General features: G+C 41.9%; 1 protein-coding gene across 1 annotated transcript; it reads right to left on the reverse strand.

Moving 5' to 3' along the window:
* Positions 1-12,688: 12,688 nt before the first annotated feature.
* Positions 12,689-16,188, reverse strand: LOC103956116 (heat shock 70 kDa protein, mitochondrial). The gene is made up of 6 exons (XM_048568734.1): positions 16,029-16,188; positions 15,449-15,513; positions 15,276-15,354; positions 14,617-15,183; positions 13,917-14,537; positions 12,689-13,636 (listed from the first exon to the last, which is right to left on the reverse strand). The coding sequence occupies exons 1-6, from the start codon at positions 16,101-16,103 to the stop codon at positions 13,010-13,012; spliced, it is 2,034 nt and encodes a 677-aa protein (XP_048424691.1). The 5' UTR covers positions 16,104-16,188; the 3' UTR covers positions 12,689-13,009.
* Between the last annotated feature and the right edge of the window lie 241 nt (positions 16,189-16,429).

The raw sequence follows: 16,429 nt of genomic DNA on the forward strand, positions 1-16,429 counted from the left end.
CGTAAAATTAGGGACGGATTGTCACAATCTACCCACCTTAAAAAAAATGTCGTCCCTGAAATTTGAAATCAGTTGTTATACAAAAGTAGTGAAAAGACAGTAGGAAAATAAATATATAAAAAAGATATCGAGTTAGAGTGTTTGCATAAAAGAGAATGTCATTCCGTCGCGAACAAAGTGCCGTGATTCCTCTTTCAGGCCCCCAAACTCCTACTTTCCTTCTCCAACACAATACTATAATATAAAATTCTTTACGAAAACATCAAGTCAAAATAGATATATAATAACAAGTCGTCAAAAGTACATATATAATATCATGAAAAATTTAAAATTAGTTGTACTGAAATCCAAACTAAACATAGAAAAAATTTCACCTACGCACGCGTAGCGTAACGTACTCCGAGAATAAGCGTGTAGGAGCACTGCCCAAATGATAAATAAATAACCAGACGTATAAATAAATAAAAATAGTAACATAGACGGACCAAAATGTCTACTTACTTAACAAGTTCAACGAATAAGTTATTGATATTACAATCTGCAGCCCGTAGTACCGACAACTCACTGTTGTCACGATAAGCAAGCAAATAATTCCCGAGGGTGCAATATTACCATCTTGCCCCTCATTGGAAAATATACATACATCGTCTAATCAAAGTCTTGGTCGTGCTCACGCACTACCTTCTCGGGTAACATCAACAATATTATAAAATTTTCTATATCGTAAACTCGATCATTCAAATACCTGTTCGCAATACTTGGAATGTCCACTTGGACTCCAAACTGAGCTGTGCTGGCCGACACCTGAAAGGAGACGAAGTCATAAAGTGTAGTGATCTGGAAAACGTGTATAAACCTAAACCTAAAAGTGCCCAAGTAATAGAGTGCGCAATGAGCAGGAATGAACCCATTTCACACGTGATGTCAAAGCATAAGTATAGTACAGTAAGATAGGGTGAGAATTATACCATCGAAGGTAATCGTCTACACCAAGATTTACCAAGAATCCTCGTTGACATGTAAGCTTAGCAATAAAACCTGGAAGGGTGAAAAACAAGGGTGAGTGGGCCTAGAAACAAATATTTGTAAAAACCTTTTCGAAAACATAATAACCCCTTGCTGTAAAACCAGTATAGTTTCCAAAATATACATACTACGTATAGTAAGAAAATACTTACCGTAGCCTGCAAAATCTCAAGAATTCATTACGGCACTGTGAACACGAATTTTCCTTGAAACAAGAAACAGGAATACGTGTACAAAATAATATTTTTTGGTTTGATGATTTTGGGGTTACGATCTCTCTCAAATTTGGTCCTCTGATTCTATCTTCGTAGGGTGTAGGTTTGTGGATGAGTTGTTGATCCAAAGGGCCGTCGGGGCTTGATCTAAGGATGAACAGTTGATGAACGGATGAACACTTTCTTCAAGGGCCGTCGGGGCTTGATCTTGAATAATGGTTGTGTGGATTTCTTCAAGGGCTTTTGAGCTTGATCTTGAAGGTTGATTGATGAGCGGATCTTCAAGGGCTTTTGGGCTTGATCTTGAAGAACGGTTGGTTTTCTTCAAGGGCCGTCGAGGCTTGATCTTGAATGATGGTTGTGTGGATTTCTTCAAGGGCTTTTGGGCTTGATCTTGAAGGTTGATGGAAGTTTCTTCAAGGGCCTTCAGGGCTTGATCTTGAATGTTGATGGATGAGGTCGTTGATCCAAAGGGCCGTTGGGGCTTGATCTTAGGATGAACGGATGATGAATGATGAACACTTTCTTCAAGAGCCGTCGGGGCTTGATCTTGAGTTGGTGGAAGTTCTTCAAAGGCCGTCGGGGCTTGATCTTGAAGGAGGATTTGACGAAGAATGAAGAGTGCTTTCTCCATTCTTCGGGATTCTTGGGAATTTGGGGGTTGGATGCTTGAGAGCTTTAGAGTTTCAAAGCTTCAAGGATTTTGGATGTGTGGGGAGTATTCTCTTCCATTTTGGGAGTAGAGAAATGTATTTGTGAATTGGTTGATGCTTGATACCTTGATGGAGAAGCCTATTTATAAGCTTTGAGAATGAATCACCACCACAAAAATATTTTTTTCCTTTCCAAGCACCATTGCCTAATTTTCCCACTTAATGCAATATTGAAATTGAAGTGGTGTAACTTATGGCCTAATTTCCCACTTAATACCATTTTAAACTTGAAGTGGTGTAACTTATGGCCTAATTTCCCACTTAACACCATTTTAAACTTGAAATGTGTATGCTTTGTCATTGCCCAAATGAGAAAAACTTGTTTTGATCCTCAATGGATTGAAATGTACTTGCCTTGTCATTGCCCAAAATGAGAAGAAAAACTTGTTTAATCCTTCAAGGGTATTTCTTCCTATTTTGTTGAGTCACACGCCATGTGTACAATTTGTACAACACGTGGTGTATGCCATGTATGCCTTGACACGTCAAAACTTTAATGCATTGGTGAACATTTGTTTTACTGAAATTTCGATGTCTACAAATGCCCCCACTTCAAGGCGCGTCGTAGACATGTGCTTGACACGTGTAGAAGATGCGTTTTGAAGTCCCTTAATGTAGATGTCAACCCAAGGGCCGTCGAGGCTTGATCTTGAATTGGGCTGGAAATTTCTTCAAGGGCCATTGAGGCTTGATCTTGAGTTCGACTGGAAGATTTTCTGGTTTCCTCCAATCATTGATTTTCCACAGGCTTAGTCTTGAATTGGGCTGGAGGATTCTTTTGGTCTCCCCCGAAGGCCTGAACTTACTCCTTTTATCTGGAGTTGAATTTGATTCAAGGGTGGTGAACACTTGATTTTGAATCGGACTTGTGATTTCTTCAAGGGCCATCGAGGCTTGATCTTGAATTGGGCTGGAGGATTTCTTCAAGGGCCATTGAGGCTTGATCTTGAGTTTGACTGGAAGATTTTCTGGTTTCCTCCAATCGTTGATTTTCCTTTGTGCTACTCTTGAACTGGGCAGCAGGAAATTTCTTCAAGGGCCATTGAGGCTTGATCTTGAGTTCGACTGGAAGATTTTCTAGTTTCCTCCAATCGTTGATTTTCCTTTGTGCTACTCTTGAACTGGGCAGCAGGATTCTTTTGGTCTCCTCCGAAGGTCTGAGCTTACTCCTTTTATCTGTTTCTTTGTTCAATCTCTCCAATTCGTATTGAAGAGGGTTAGAGGATAGCTCAGCATATGCAGTTGTTGCTTGTCTCCACATGCTTCAATGTATCATTTTCACTTGCCTTACTTACTTCCCTTTGCAGAAGTGGTCCCTTCTCTGGAAGTGTATCGACCGTTGAAGATGACTACTCGAGAACAACGTTAGGTAAGCAACCAAGGAATAGCTTCCAGGCAGTCGGTAGACTGACTCCAAGTGCCGGCTGATTGCTCCTTTCACTTTGCTATGCGAGTAATAACAAAGACAAAGGAAAAGACAGGGAAAGAGCATGATATGAGATACTTTTGCTTTTGACCTGGATGATATGAGATACTTTTGCTTTTGAAGAAGCGGTGAATGAATCAGCACATGCTTCAATCTACCGTTTCCTCCTGGGTCATCTGTACTCCAGGCATCTGGTATCATCTTTGGGGAAGAAGAAAAAATTGAGTATTTCGAGAGGCTTTGCTGGGAGTGCGCCCTCAGAGGTGAGGAAGAGTTGGGCATTTTTTTTTTTTTTTGTTTGCAGGTCTGCCTTGCCATAAAAGATGAAGGTCGACATATATAGGGATTTCCCAATAGCAAGTGGTGGTACTGTTCTTTGACCCTTGTCGACAAACGTTTTGATCCCGCAAATCCAGCTTTTTGAAATAGTGACGACTCTTTGATCTTTGAATACGCCTTTTTGATTTCTGAACGACGCCTCTTCGATTTCTGAACGAGCGCCTCTTTTGACAAAGCTGCACGCGTTTTCTGAAAAGCAGAGAAAGCGCCACCGAACTTTGCACTTGTCGGCTAAAGATGTGTAGCTGCGATGATGACCTCCACGTGATCTTTTGACAAAGTGGCACCCATGCTCTGAAAAGCCGAGAAAGCGGCTGTCTCTACTCTTCAGCATCGACTGGAAGTACTGAGATGACATTTGTATCATCTAGTGACATTTCATTAACGAGCGGAATCACCCATCTTTGGAAAACTGGCACGTCTGCAACTTCATCTTTTCCTAGTGTCATACTCGAGGCTAGATTGGCGAGAGCGTCTGCCATTTGATTTTCCTTTCTTGGCACATGTTCCAGTGTCACAACTTCGAACTTTTGTAGCAGTTGGGTCGCTAGCCGGAAGTATGGGACGAGATCATCTTTCCTCACCTCATATTCAGTTAAGAGCTGATTGATTATGAGCTTGGAATCGCCATATACCTCAAGAGCTGTGATTTCCATGTTGATCGCCATTTGGAGCCCGATGATCAATGCTTGGTACTCAGCAACATTGTTGGAGCATAGCTCATTCAGTTGGAAGGAGTAAGGTAGTATTTGCCTTTGTGGCGACATGAATACTACTCATGCCCCCGCTCCGTCTGCTCGTGCGGATCCGTCGAAGAACATCGTCCATGTTGGGAAGATGTCGATGTAGAACACCTCCTCGTCAGGCAAGTCGTCTGAGATTTTCCAATCAGCCGGGATTGGATGATCGGCAAGGAGCGTTTGGTGCTGTTTGCAGTTTCAGCTCGTGCAGGCAATGAGCGTTTGGTGCCGTTTGCAGTTTCAGCTCGTGCAGGCAAGGAGCGTTTAGTTGTCACCTTTTAGGCTCGTGCGAACGAGGAGCTTGGTTGTCACCTTTTAGGCTCGTGTGAACGAGGAGCTTTGGTTGTCACCTTTTAGGCTCGTGCGAACGAGGAGCTTTTGTTGTCGCCTTTTAGGCTCGTGCGAACGAGGAGCTTTTGTTGTCGCCTTTTAGGCTCGTGCGAACGAGGAGCTTTTGTTGTCGCCTTTTAGGCTCGTGCGAACGAGGAGCTTTGGTTGTCGCCTTTTAGGCTCGTGCGAACGAGGAGCTTTTGTTGTCACCTTTTAGGCTCATGCGAACGAGGAGCTTTGGTTGTCGCCTTTTAGGCTCGTGCGAACGAGGAGCTTCGGTTGTCGCCTTTTAGGCTCGTGCGAACGAGGAGCTTCGGTTGTCGCCTTTTAGGCTCGTGCGAACGAGGAGCTTTTGTTGTCGCCTTTTAGGCTCGTGCGAACGAGGAGCTTTGGTTGTCGCCTTTTAGGCTCGTGCGAACGAGGAGCTTTGGTTGTGAATTTGTCAAATGATCTTAGAGAAGCATTCCTTGCAATCTTTATAGCAAGGAGTCTTGACTGAGTGATTGAAGAAGTCTTTGGGGAAGAAATCGCGCATCGTGATGGCAACGGACGATCTTTGTGTCATAACTTCATCATCCTCAACACTTTCATGTAGCTTTGAAGGTTGACGATAGCTGCTTTGCCCCCTTTCCGATTGGTAAACTTGTGGAGGAGACCTATGTTTCTTGTGCATTTTCTTTGGAGTGACATAAGTCCATCCTTCAACTTCACTTGACTTAACTGACATGGTTTTGGAGCATGCCCCTAGCGGTTGAGGTGAAGATTTTGAGTTCAAAGAGCAAGAAGTGACGGTGGTATAGTTTGACTTCACCACATCATTAAGATCTAGCTCGATGATCCCTTTCTGAGCCAACTTCATGATGAGATCTTTTAGCACAAAGCACTTTTCCGTCGGATGACTAATGAAGCGGTGGAATTTACAGTACCTTGGATTGTCAGTACGGTTCATATCTTCTGGCCATCTGCACTCAGGTAGGTCGATCACCTTTTTGTCAAGCAAGTCTTTCAACATGGCAACCACGTCAGAGTCGGGGAATGGATAAGTCTTCTCCTCAAGCTCCTTCAAAGTGCGTCTACGTATCTCTTGATCACGAAAAGCTTCGGTTTGAATCGCCTTGCTTCGTGTATGGATTTTGACTGGAGTTGTGTTGACCGTCATTGCTTCCTTGGTCGGTTTCCACGTAGCCTTATCCACCTTTGGCCCCAAAACTTTGTCATTCTTGTAGTCGGCGATCTGTTCTTTCTTCCCATGACGGGTGATGCTTAACTCCATATCATGGGCGCGGGTGGCTAACTCCTCAAATGTTCGTGGTTTGATGCCTTGAAGGATGTAGTGTAGTCCCCACTGCATGCCTTGAACGCACATCTCAATGGCAGAGGTTTCAGAAAGCCTATCTTTGCAATCCAGACTTAAGGAGCGCCATCTATTTATGTAGTCGACGACAGGTTCATCATTCCACTATTTCGTACTGGTCAGCTCCAGCATGCTCACAGTACGACGAGTGCTGTAGAAACGGTTGAGGAATTCCCTTTCTAGCTGGTCCCAACTGTTGATAGACTCAGGTTCGAGGTCAGTGTACCAGTCAAAAGCGTTACTTTTCAGTGAACGCACGAACTGTTTGACGAGGTAGTCTCCCTCTGTCCCAGCATTGTTGCAAGTTTCAATGAAATGGGCGACATGTTGCTTCGGGTTGCCTTTTCCATCGAACTGCATGAACTTTGGGGGCTGATAACCCCTTGGCATTTTCAAAGCATCAATCTTCTTGGAGTAAGGCTTTGAGTACAGTACGGAGTCATGCGAGCTTCCTTCGTACTGTGTCTTGATAGTGCTTGCGATCAACTCCTGTAGCTGCTGGATAGAGAGAGATCCCATGAATGCCGTTGCTTGGTCTAGCTTTGGCTTCTCTTCAACTTGCTCCGCTGGTGGCTCCTCTTCTTCGTCGACTTCTTTCTTTAATAGGCCAACATTTGGGTCGACTTTCACGTCGGGCAGCGCATCTAGTTGGCTGACAAGTGCGGCAATCTGCAAGTCCTTCTCTTCCACAGTCCGTGTGAGCTTTGCGATTGCTTCATTCATCTGAGCTAGCTGCTCCTCGATTGAAGTTGCTCCAGTGGTCATGACTTGCATGGTTGTACTGCCGCTCGAATCAGCGTCGGAGAGTAGGGACTCTGAGTATTTCCTCGGGCTTTCTCCCCTTGATGCCCTTAGCGAGGCTAGGGTGATCACAGGCTCGTACCTCAGGTGCTCTTGTTCCTTTGACAGAGTTAATGCAGGGGCGGAAGCCGCGGCAAAAAGAGCTCTTGCTTTACTTCGGGTTGTGATGCCCGAAATACCACCACTTGCGGCGATGATGTTCTTGTTCTTTGCTTTGATTGCAGGAACAGCTTGATCCTTTCTTGATGCCATTTGCGTTTTTTCGATGATTTGAGGATAGAGATGAGAGGTAGAGAGGTCCCACCGGGCGTGCCAAATTTGTGAACACGAAAGTTTCCTTGAAACAAGAAACAGGAATACGTGTACAAAATAATATTTTTTGGTTTGATGATTTTGGGGTTACGATCTCTCTCAAATTTGGTCCTCTGATTCTATCTTCGTAGGGTGTAGGTTTGTGGATGAGTTGTTGATCCAAAGGGCCGTCGGGGCTTGATCTAAGGATGAACAGTTGATGAACGGATGAACACTTTCTTCAAGGGCCGTCGGGGCTTGATCTTGAATAATGGTTGTGTGGATTTCTTCAAGGGCTTTTGGGCTTGATCTTGAAGGTTGATTGATGAGCGGATCTTCAAGGGCTTTTGGGCTTGATCTTAAAGAACGGTTGGTTTTCTTCAAGGGCCGTCGAGGCTTGATCTTGAATGATGGTTGTGTGGATTTCTTCAAGGGCTTTTGGGCTTGATCTTGAAGGTTGATGGAAGTTTCTTCAAGGGCCTTCAGGGCTTGATCTTGAATGTTGATGGATGAGGTCGTTGATCCAAAGGGCCGTTGGGGCTTGATCTTAGGATGAACGGATGATGAATGATGAACACTTTCTTCAAGGGCCGTCGGGGCTTGATCTTGAATAATGGTTGTGTGGATTTCTTCAAGGGCTTTTGGGCTTGATCTTGAAGGTTGATGGATGAGCGGATCTTCAAGGGCTTTTGGGCTTAATCTTGAAGAACGATTGGATGTGTGGATTTGTTGAGGTTGTTGATCCAAAAGGCCGTTGGGGCTTGATCTTAGGATGAACGGATGATGAACAATGAACACTTTCTTCAAGGGCCGTCGGGGCTTGATCTTGAGTTGGTAGAAGTTCTTCAAGGGCCGTTGGGGCTTGATCTTGAAGGATGATTTGACGAAGAATGAAGAGGGCTTTCTTGATCCTTCGGGATTTTCTTGAGAGCTTTAGAACTTTAAGGCTTCAAGGTTTTGGTGTGTGGGTTTGTTGATGTTGTTGATCCAAAGGGCCGTTGGGGCTTGATCTTAGGATGAACGGATGATGAATGATGAACACTTTCTTCAAGAGCCGTCGGGGCTTGATCTTGAGTTGGTGGAAGTTCTTCAAAGGCCGTCGGGGCTTGATCTTGAAGGAGGATTTGACGAAGAATGAAGAGTGCTTTCTCCATTCTTCGGGATTCTTGGGAATTTGGGGGTTGGATGCTTGAGAGCTTTAGAGTTTCAAAGCTTCAAGGATTTTGGATGTGTGGGGAGTATTCTCTTCCATTTTGGGAGTAGAGAAATGTATTTGTGAATTGGTTGATGCTTGATACCTTGATGGAGAAGCCTATTTATAAGCTTTGAGAATGAATCACCACCACAAAAATATTTTTTTCCTTTCCAAGCACCATTGCCTAATTTTCCCACTTAATGCAATATTGAAATTGAAGTGGTGTAACTTATGGCCTAATTTCCCACTTAATACCATTTTAAACTTGAAGTGGTGTAACTTATGGTCTAATTTCCCACTTAATACCATTTTAAACTTGAAGTGGTGTAACTTATGGCCTAATTTCCCACTTAACACCATTTTAAACTTGAAATGTGTATGCTTTGTCATTGCCCAAATGAGAAAAACTTGTTTTGATCCTCAATGGATTGAAATGTACTTGCCTTGTCATTGCCCAAAATGAGAAGAAAAACTTGTTTAATCCTTCAAGGGTATTTCTTCCTATTTTGTTGAGTCACACGCCATGTGTACAATTTGTACAACACGTGGTGTATGCCATGTATGCCTTGACACGTCAAAACTTTAATGCATTGGTGAACATTTGTTTTACTGAAATTTCAATGTCTACAGGCACAATATCTCGTAAATAAGGGCATGACATCCATAATCACAAAATCTCACATAAGCAACATATCATATCGAGTGCTCATCTCCACATGCTAACACACGAGTTCATGCAGAGGTATTCTGACATGAACAGGACTGGATGTAATAATAATATACGCTCTAGTACTACAATCATGTGAAGACTGGCGCTATACGTAGCATATATGAGTCGGAGTTGCCTACGGCAACCTGTACGACAGGACTAGCATCTACAATGGATCCAAAGTAAGCGTATGATGCGATGTGCACATACACGTGAAAGACTGGCCCAGGCCCAGGCGAGTATCGACGCTAGTGCAGCAAATGATGAACAGATAACAGCAATATAGTCATGCCACAACCACTCAACAATTCTAATCAATATTGTACTATTCATGACCATAAATATAATCAAGGCATCTCCTTATAGTAAGCTTACCTGTGCATCCCGTAGGATTATTTCATCATTTCCCAACAATAAGGTATTTCTTATAAACATTAATTTAATCATGGCAATTGCATAAAGAATTTATTAATGCTTGTATATATGGAAACTAACCAATATATATATATATATATATATATATGTACAAAAAGAAAAGACCCACTCACATATCATGTCGCTGAGTCAAACCCGCCTCGTAGCATCGAGAGTCCTTGCAATGCATTTCACCTAGAAACGAAACCATTTAGGTAAATATAACGTGCTAATGAAATTACGCATTTTTGTACAAAGTACGGCTAATAAAAGGAACTATCCTAAATTGGTCGAATTTTGGAAAACGGACGGCGGATTCGGAATCAGCATGTCGAAATACAGTAAAGAGGGTCCCCATCAAGTTTTACAAAAAGTCAACGGTTAACCCTAAAAGTCAACCGATGTATATATTATCTAGGACAACTCACTAATCAATATAGGCTCACTAAGCCCTACATAGTCTCTAGTAATACTGATTTTAATATTTAAGATCAATTCGTAGCATATTATCCAAAAGTCTTCTATATCGAAAGTGAGATCCACAACCCTACATTAGTCAATCTAGAACATCCGTCCATGGATTTTCGATCTGTAACTTCCTAATGTCCATACTATGCTTTTAGAACAAAATACTAAAAATTAGAAATTCAATTCGGGAAGATCTGTATATTGGATTCCCAATCCGTATAGTTCCTAATGTCTACAAATATTACTTACTATCACGTATTAAAGTTTGGTGCCGATCCAATGGTTGGATCGTCTATTCATATTAAAACATCAGGATTTCACTAAACTGATGTCAATTATGGAATTGAGGCATCAAATTAGCCTAGGATGGTCAGGTGGAATGTCGGTCCACGCGGCGGCTGGCAGCCTTGACTCGCCGGAAAAATCAACTATTTCAAAAAATTACCAAATTTGACAGAAATGAAGATCTTAATGAGTAGAGAAAGTTTTATACCTATGGCTAAGGCCAATTTGGCCGGGAAAAGCTCCAATTCATCTTGAACCCGCCAGAAACCCTAAAAAGGGTGGCTTTCGATTCGACTTCTCTGGTGCTCCGCTACCTCCAAGGTTGTTTGGGATTTGTTCCTGGGCTCTATGAGAGTCTAATAGGGGTGGTGGTTGATGGAGTTTGCTTTAGGAATGGCGGATGGCCGCCATGAGGGCAAATCCTTCCCCTATCTCTCTTTTCTTCCTCCTCTCATCCGTCCCTCTCTACCTTCCTCTTCTCCACTCTTCATCACAGCCATCCACGTGGCTCAATCAGATTGCTCCAGAAAATATGGAGCCTTCTAGAGGGAAGGTTAAATTTACTAAAATGCCCCCATCTTTAAACGTTAATAACTCCTTAGCTAAAGCTCCAAATTACGTTCCGTTTATACTCACGTGTTTGTAGTGACGAGCACTACGAGGAAGCGCTTAAAGAATGTTTCCTACATCTCCCAATATGCTGGTAAACGAAAATTGACACCCTCGCCTCTAGGGGCATTTTTGTGAATTCACTCATTAAAAATTTATAAAAATGTAAAATTAGGGAAGGGTTGTTACATGCCAAGCCCTTTGGAACTAGGCAAGGCTAGGTGGTTTTTTTTTTCCTTTTAGTAGACTTATACTTAAAAATATATATAATTACATTCGAAAAAACACAAATTACAAAATAAAATGATATATAAATTACTAAATATTAGTACATATTGAAAAATGGAGAACAAGCGTATATTAAATGTTAATCAAAGTATCCAAGTCTTTTACAATTCATTAAAAACATATAAAATGCAAAATGCAAATTGAGAGTGGCGACTCTAAGCCATTCCTTAAATGAAAAAATAACAAAAAAAATGTCACTAAACCACCACCAACATATGTCCAACTAGTTTAGGAAGCTAGGCAGGCACCTAGACTAATCTAGATGCTCGTTATTTTTAGAAGCATAATAATTAATCACGACGATGACCAACTGCCTAATCATAGCTTTTAGAACATTGGTGGGTGTTTAGAGTCATACCCCCAATAAATACCATAACTTGTTATCACATAAAGCTCACATCTGGAATTTTTTTCTAAAATATAAGCTGTTATTTTTTTTTGTTGGGCACATGTAAATTCATTACCAACAAAGCAAGATTGCAAAAAATGAGGCCTAAATACAAATGCAAGCACGAGGCATAAGAATGAATCCTTACAAACAAAAGTCAGAACGTAATACAGGAGAAATTTTTTATCGTGGTCGAAATACGGGTGATACACCATGTGTTTTTATATAAATAGTGAGAAATTTTAATTTTTAAATGATTAACTTTTTAACATACATATGTCACCATTTGTATAATGACATGTGGTGTGCCATCATATGTACCGGTCACATTAAAAAATCTTTCTAAATATAAAAACTGGAGCCCACAACTGAAAAAACAAAACACAAAGAACCCTGGGAACTTGTGCTCTCCCTACTAACGCTGCCGCCTGAAATCCGAGCACTAAGGAAGAGACTGAAGCCTGGCCAATAACCACCAAAATAGCCGCCGTGGAGCCACCAAATTCAAAGTGGATCCGCAAAGGCCAAGGCACAGCCAAATCAACCCAAAAATGGCAAAGTATATCCACAGCCAAATCAAATCTCAAGTTTCATTGATCGAGATTGTCCAAAGCTGTAAGATGTAATTTTTGGTTAAGGGACAAGGGTGGGAAAGAAAACAATTGACATGGACTGATATGGAGGTTCGTGATGGAAAAATGGAAGGACTCGGGTGTGAAAAAGAACGCACAAAGTAAAAAGAGGAGTCCCAGGCCGCCAACTGTCAAAACGGTAATTGGAGAGAGAAACTGAAGAAGGGAGAGGACGAGACGGAAGACGGGGTGACAAACTGAAGCTGTTAAAATTCTCACAACCGGAGACAAAAACCCCAGAGGAGGGTAAACCTCTCACGAACGGGGAGAGTAGACTTCTACTAATTAGCTTCACAAACAATATGGTCTACATTACAGGGTGAAAGCGTGAGCGAAGCCTCTCAATAAAATATTAATAATATGATTTAAATTCGTCTTTTAACAACAATCCAACCTAAGAACGACTATTAAATATAAGCTTATTGACACTGATAGAAAACATCCTATGCAGATAACCCTTAAACAGACTGAGCAAGCATTCTGAATCTATTTCTTTATTCAAAATACAATGCACAGTGTTAAGTCCGGACAAAACTAGGCATAACTTGCCAGAAGAAAAATCCGCCCACTGAGTCACCGACTACAAGAAAATCTCAATTAAAAAGCCTACTTACGGGCAAACTAGATTATGGCTATCCTAATACATTTTAAAACTCCCAACAATTAGATACAAAAAACCCACATAAATGACGTCTTACGAGCCCGTAAAAATTCAGGAACTACTTCCTCGACAGTGAATCAGAAACCACTCGTAAGTAAAATGCCGAGTTACCAGCTTCAGCCACCTCACTTCTTCACTTCTTCGTAATCTGCCTCAGGAGCTTGGTCTCCTCCACCCTGTGATCCACCAGAAGAAGGGTCGCCACCAGAACCCTTTGACATGTGTTCCCCAATCTTAGAAACAGCTTTGTTTGCAGCTTCAAGCTTGGCCTTGATTTCATCGGCATTGTCCTCTCCCATTGCCTTCCTCAAATCTGCTACCGCATCCTCAATTTCTTTGGCAACTTCACTTGGAACCTTGTCACGATACTCGTTCAAGCTCTTCTCAATACTGTAGATGGTTGTATCTGCACTATTTCTGACGTCAATCAATGCTTTCCTCTCCTGATCCTTCTGAGCATGCAGCTCCGCTTCCTTCACCATCTTTTCAATCTCCTCGTCGCTAAGGCCCCCAGATGAGCGGATGGTAATCTGCTGCTCTTTGTTGGTGGCCTTGTCCTTGGCAGAAACAGTGACAATACCGTTGGCATCAATATCAAAGGTGACCTCAATCTGAGGCAGGCCTCTTGGTGCTGGAGGAATTCCTACGAGTTCAAACTCTCCCAGCATCTTGTTGTCAGAAGCCATCTCACGCTCTCCTTGTAGCACCTTGATACCCACTTGGGTTTGGTTGTCAGCTGCAGTAGAAAACACCTGCAATGATACAAATACAAATTAGGAACACAAGATGCACAACAAAAGGAAAGAATCCGACACTTGGCCATAATATTTAGTCAGATCAAACTCTTAAGGCCGACGGAGACAAGGTTAAAACACATGACACCAATCCAGCCGTATTAATTCTAATTAGAAAAGATGCAATTAACTCTAACTAGAAGATATTAACAAATAAAATGCTCCCTCCAAAAATTGCCCTTTGACACAACACACCTAGTCAATGTAATCTGAAATATGTTTGGCTCTAACGACTGACCTGACTCTTCTTGGTTGGAATTGTCGTGTTGCGACTGATCAGCCTGGTGAATATTCCACCTAATGTTTCAATACCTAGTGATAAAGGAGTAACATCCAAAAGAAGCAACTCCTTAACATCACCACGAAGGATACCGCCTTGGATGGCAGCTCCCATAGCAACAGCCTCATCAGGGTTCACTCCTTTGCTTGGGCTCTTTCCAAATATTTCTGTAACGACCTCTTGCACTTTGGGAACACGAGTCATCCCTCCAACAAGCAGAACCTCATCCACATCCTTAATGGATGTATTAGCGTCCTTCAAACAGTTCTTACACGGGGCCTTTGTCCTCTCAATCAAGTGATTGACCAGACTTTCAAATTTGGATCTAGTCAATGTGATGTTCAGATGTTTAGCACCCGAAGAATCAGCTGTGATGAAGGGAAGGTTTATCTCAGTTTGAGATGTTGATGAAAGTTCAATCTTAGCCTTCTCAGCTGCCTCCCTAAGCCTCTGCAAGGCGAGCCTATCCTTTGACAAATCAATACCCTCCGTCCTCTTGAATTCACTCACCAAGAAGTCCAACAAAGCATTGTCAAAATCCTCTCCTCCCAAGAATGTGTCGCCATTTGTTGCTTTCACCTAGATAAGACAAAGTTGTTGACAATATTGTCCAAAATGAAGGAAAATAAAAAGATTCAAGTTAATGGGAGTAGCAAACCTCAAAAACACCATTGGATATCTCGAGAATGGATACATCAAATGTTCCCCCACCAAGATCAAACACTGCTATGAGCCCTTCCTTGTTGTTCATTCCATAGGAAAGTGCAGCAGCAGTTGGCTCATTGATGATTCTCTGCACATCTAGACCTGCAATTCTGCCAGCATCCTTGGTTGCTTGTCTCTGTGCATCATTGAAATAAGCTGGAACTGTAATCACAGCTTTTGAGACACTCTTTCCAAGGTAAGCCTCTGCAGTCTCTTTCATTTTTGTTAGAACAAAGGCTCCAATTTGGCTTGGGGAGTACTGCTGTCCGTTGACTTCAACCCAAGCATCTCCATTTGGAGCCTTTACTATCTTGTATGGAACCATCTTCATTTCTTTTTGAGTTTGGGGATCCTCAAAGCGTCTACCAATCAGACGCTTGGTTCCAAAAACTGTGTTTGTGGGGTTGGTAACAGCTTGACGTTTTGCTGGAGTACCAACCAATAGTTCTCCTTTCTGGTTGAAAGCAACTACTGATGGTGTGGTTCGAGCTCCTTCGGAATTCTCAATCACTTTAGGGTTCTATAACAATTTCACACAGTCAGACCTAAACCACGTGTGCAAAAAGTTTAAAAAATAGTAACATTAAAAAGGAACTTGTAAAAAACCCATACCTTTCCTTCCATCACGGCCACACATGAGTTGGTTGTACCCAAGTCAATGCCAATAACATCATTTCCAGCAGGTTTGGAACTATTCATATTACAAAGATACAATTAGAAACAAAATCCAAAGTACGAAAACAAAATGACTAGTAATGTAATGAACTAGGGAATGACCAAAATACCTGAAAGGTCTTGCCAAGCTTGCCCATTTTTGAGCAAGATGGGATGACATAGATGCGCTGTTCAACTGCAAAAACATATATACGTAATCACTGCGATATAGAACTATTAAACCGAACTTGAATTCATCTATATTTATAACTAAGCTTCCTAATCCAACCCATTTCATCAATTAGCTCCAATAATCAGAATAAAAAGGCAAACTGCAACAGGGGAATCGCAGTAATTTATGCAAGATAAAAGAAAAAAACACAAAGCTCTATCAAACGATTGTAATCTGAATTAACAACAAAAACAACAATACGCCACCGCCGTATATAACAGATTAGGAAAAGGTAACTATCATTACCCAATCAAACCGACAAAATAATAAATCAGAAGCCCCAGAAGATCAGATATTGAATTATAAATCATTTACTCGTTCAATTCTATCGAATTACAACAAACAAGTACACCATCAAATCAAGAAATTATACGTGAAGCTGAAAATCTCAAATATTCCAGCCAAAAAACAGATCAAACAGAGAAATGATCGAATTGGCAACTTAAAAAAGGAATCTAAGAAAATGTAAAGAGACGTACGGATCGGTAGGCGCAGAGAGGAGACGATGCGACATCACGTCGGCGCATCGAGCGGAGCAAGGCGGCAGTGGCCATGGCTGGCTAGAACAAAGAGAGAGAGATGGAGAGGTCGACAAAACACGAGAGAGGGTTTTGAGTTAGGGTTTAAGGCTTTTGTTGGGAAGCGAGTGTTGCTTTATGAGGCGGAAAATGAGCGGAGGATGCGTGTGGAAGGTTCTGGATCCTCAACTTACATGAAACGGTGCCGTTGAGGTGTTTTTGTCATTTGTGGTTTTTATTGGCGAAATGACTCAGGTTAAGTGATTTGGTTAATATGTTTGCTACGTTTGCCATCCAGTACTACGTGTTATTTCTTTTTAGTTGAAGAAGAGGGGTTTTTTGGTTGGAATCTTGTAGATGAT

This window comes from the organism of the source record quoted next, unplaced genomic scaffold, assembly GCF_019419815.1.
Source record: "Pyrus x bretschneideri cultivar Hongxiangsu unplaced genomic scaffold, Pyrus_bretschneideri_v1 Contig49, whole genome shotgun sequence".
Taxonomy (NCBI): Eukaryota; Viridiplantae; Streptophyta; class Magnoliopsida; order Rosales; family Rosaceae; genus Pyrus; species Pyrus x bretschneideri.

What these genes read in the sequence shown, in the direction of transcription:
- LOC103956116 (XM_048568734.1), bottom strand. Translation starts at nt 16,103, where the DNA reads ATGGCCACTGCCGCCTTGCTCCGCTCGATGCGCCGACGTGATGTCGCA. An exon ending in AGCTTGGCAAGACCTTTCAG is followed by an intron (nt 15,355 to 15,448) that starts GTATTTTGGTCA and finishes TAATATGAATAG; the next exon opens with TTCCAAACCTGCTGGAAATG. An exon ending in TATCCAATGGTGTTTTTGAG is followed by an intron (nt 14,538 to 14,616) that starts GTTTGCTACTCC and finishes TGTCTTATCTAG; the next exon opens with GTGAAAGCAACAAATGGCGA.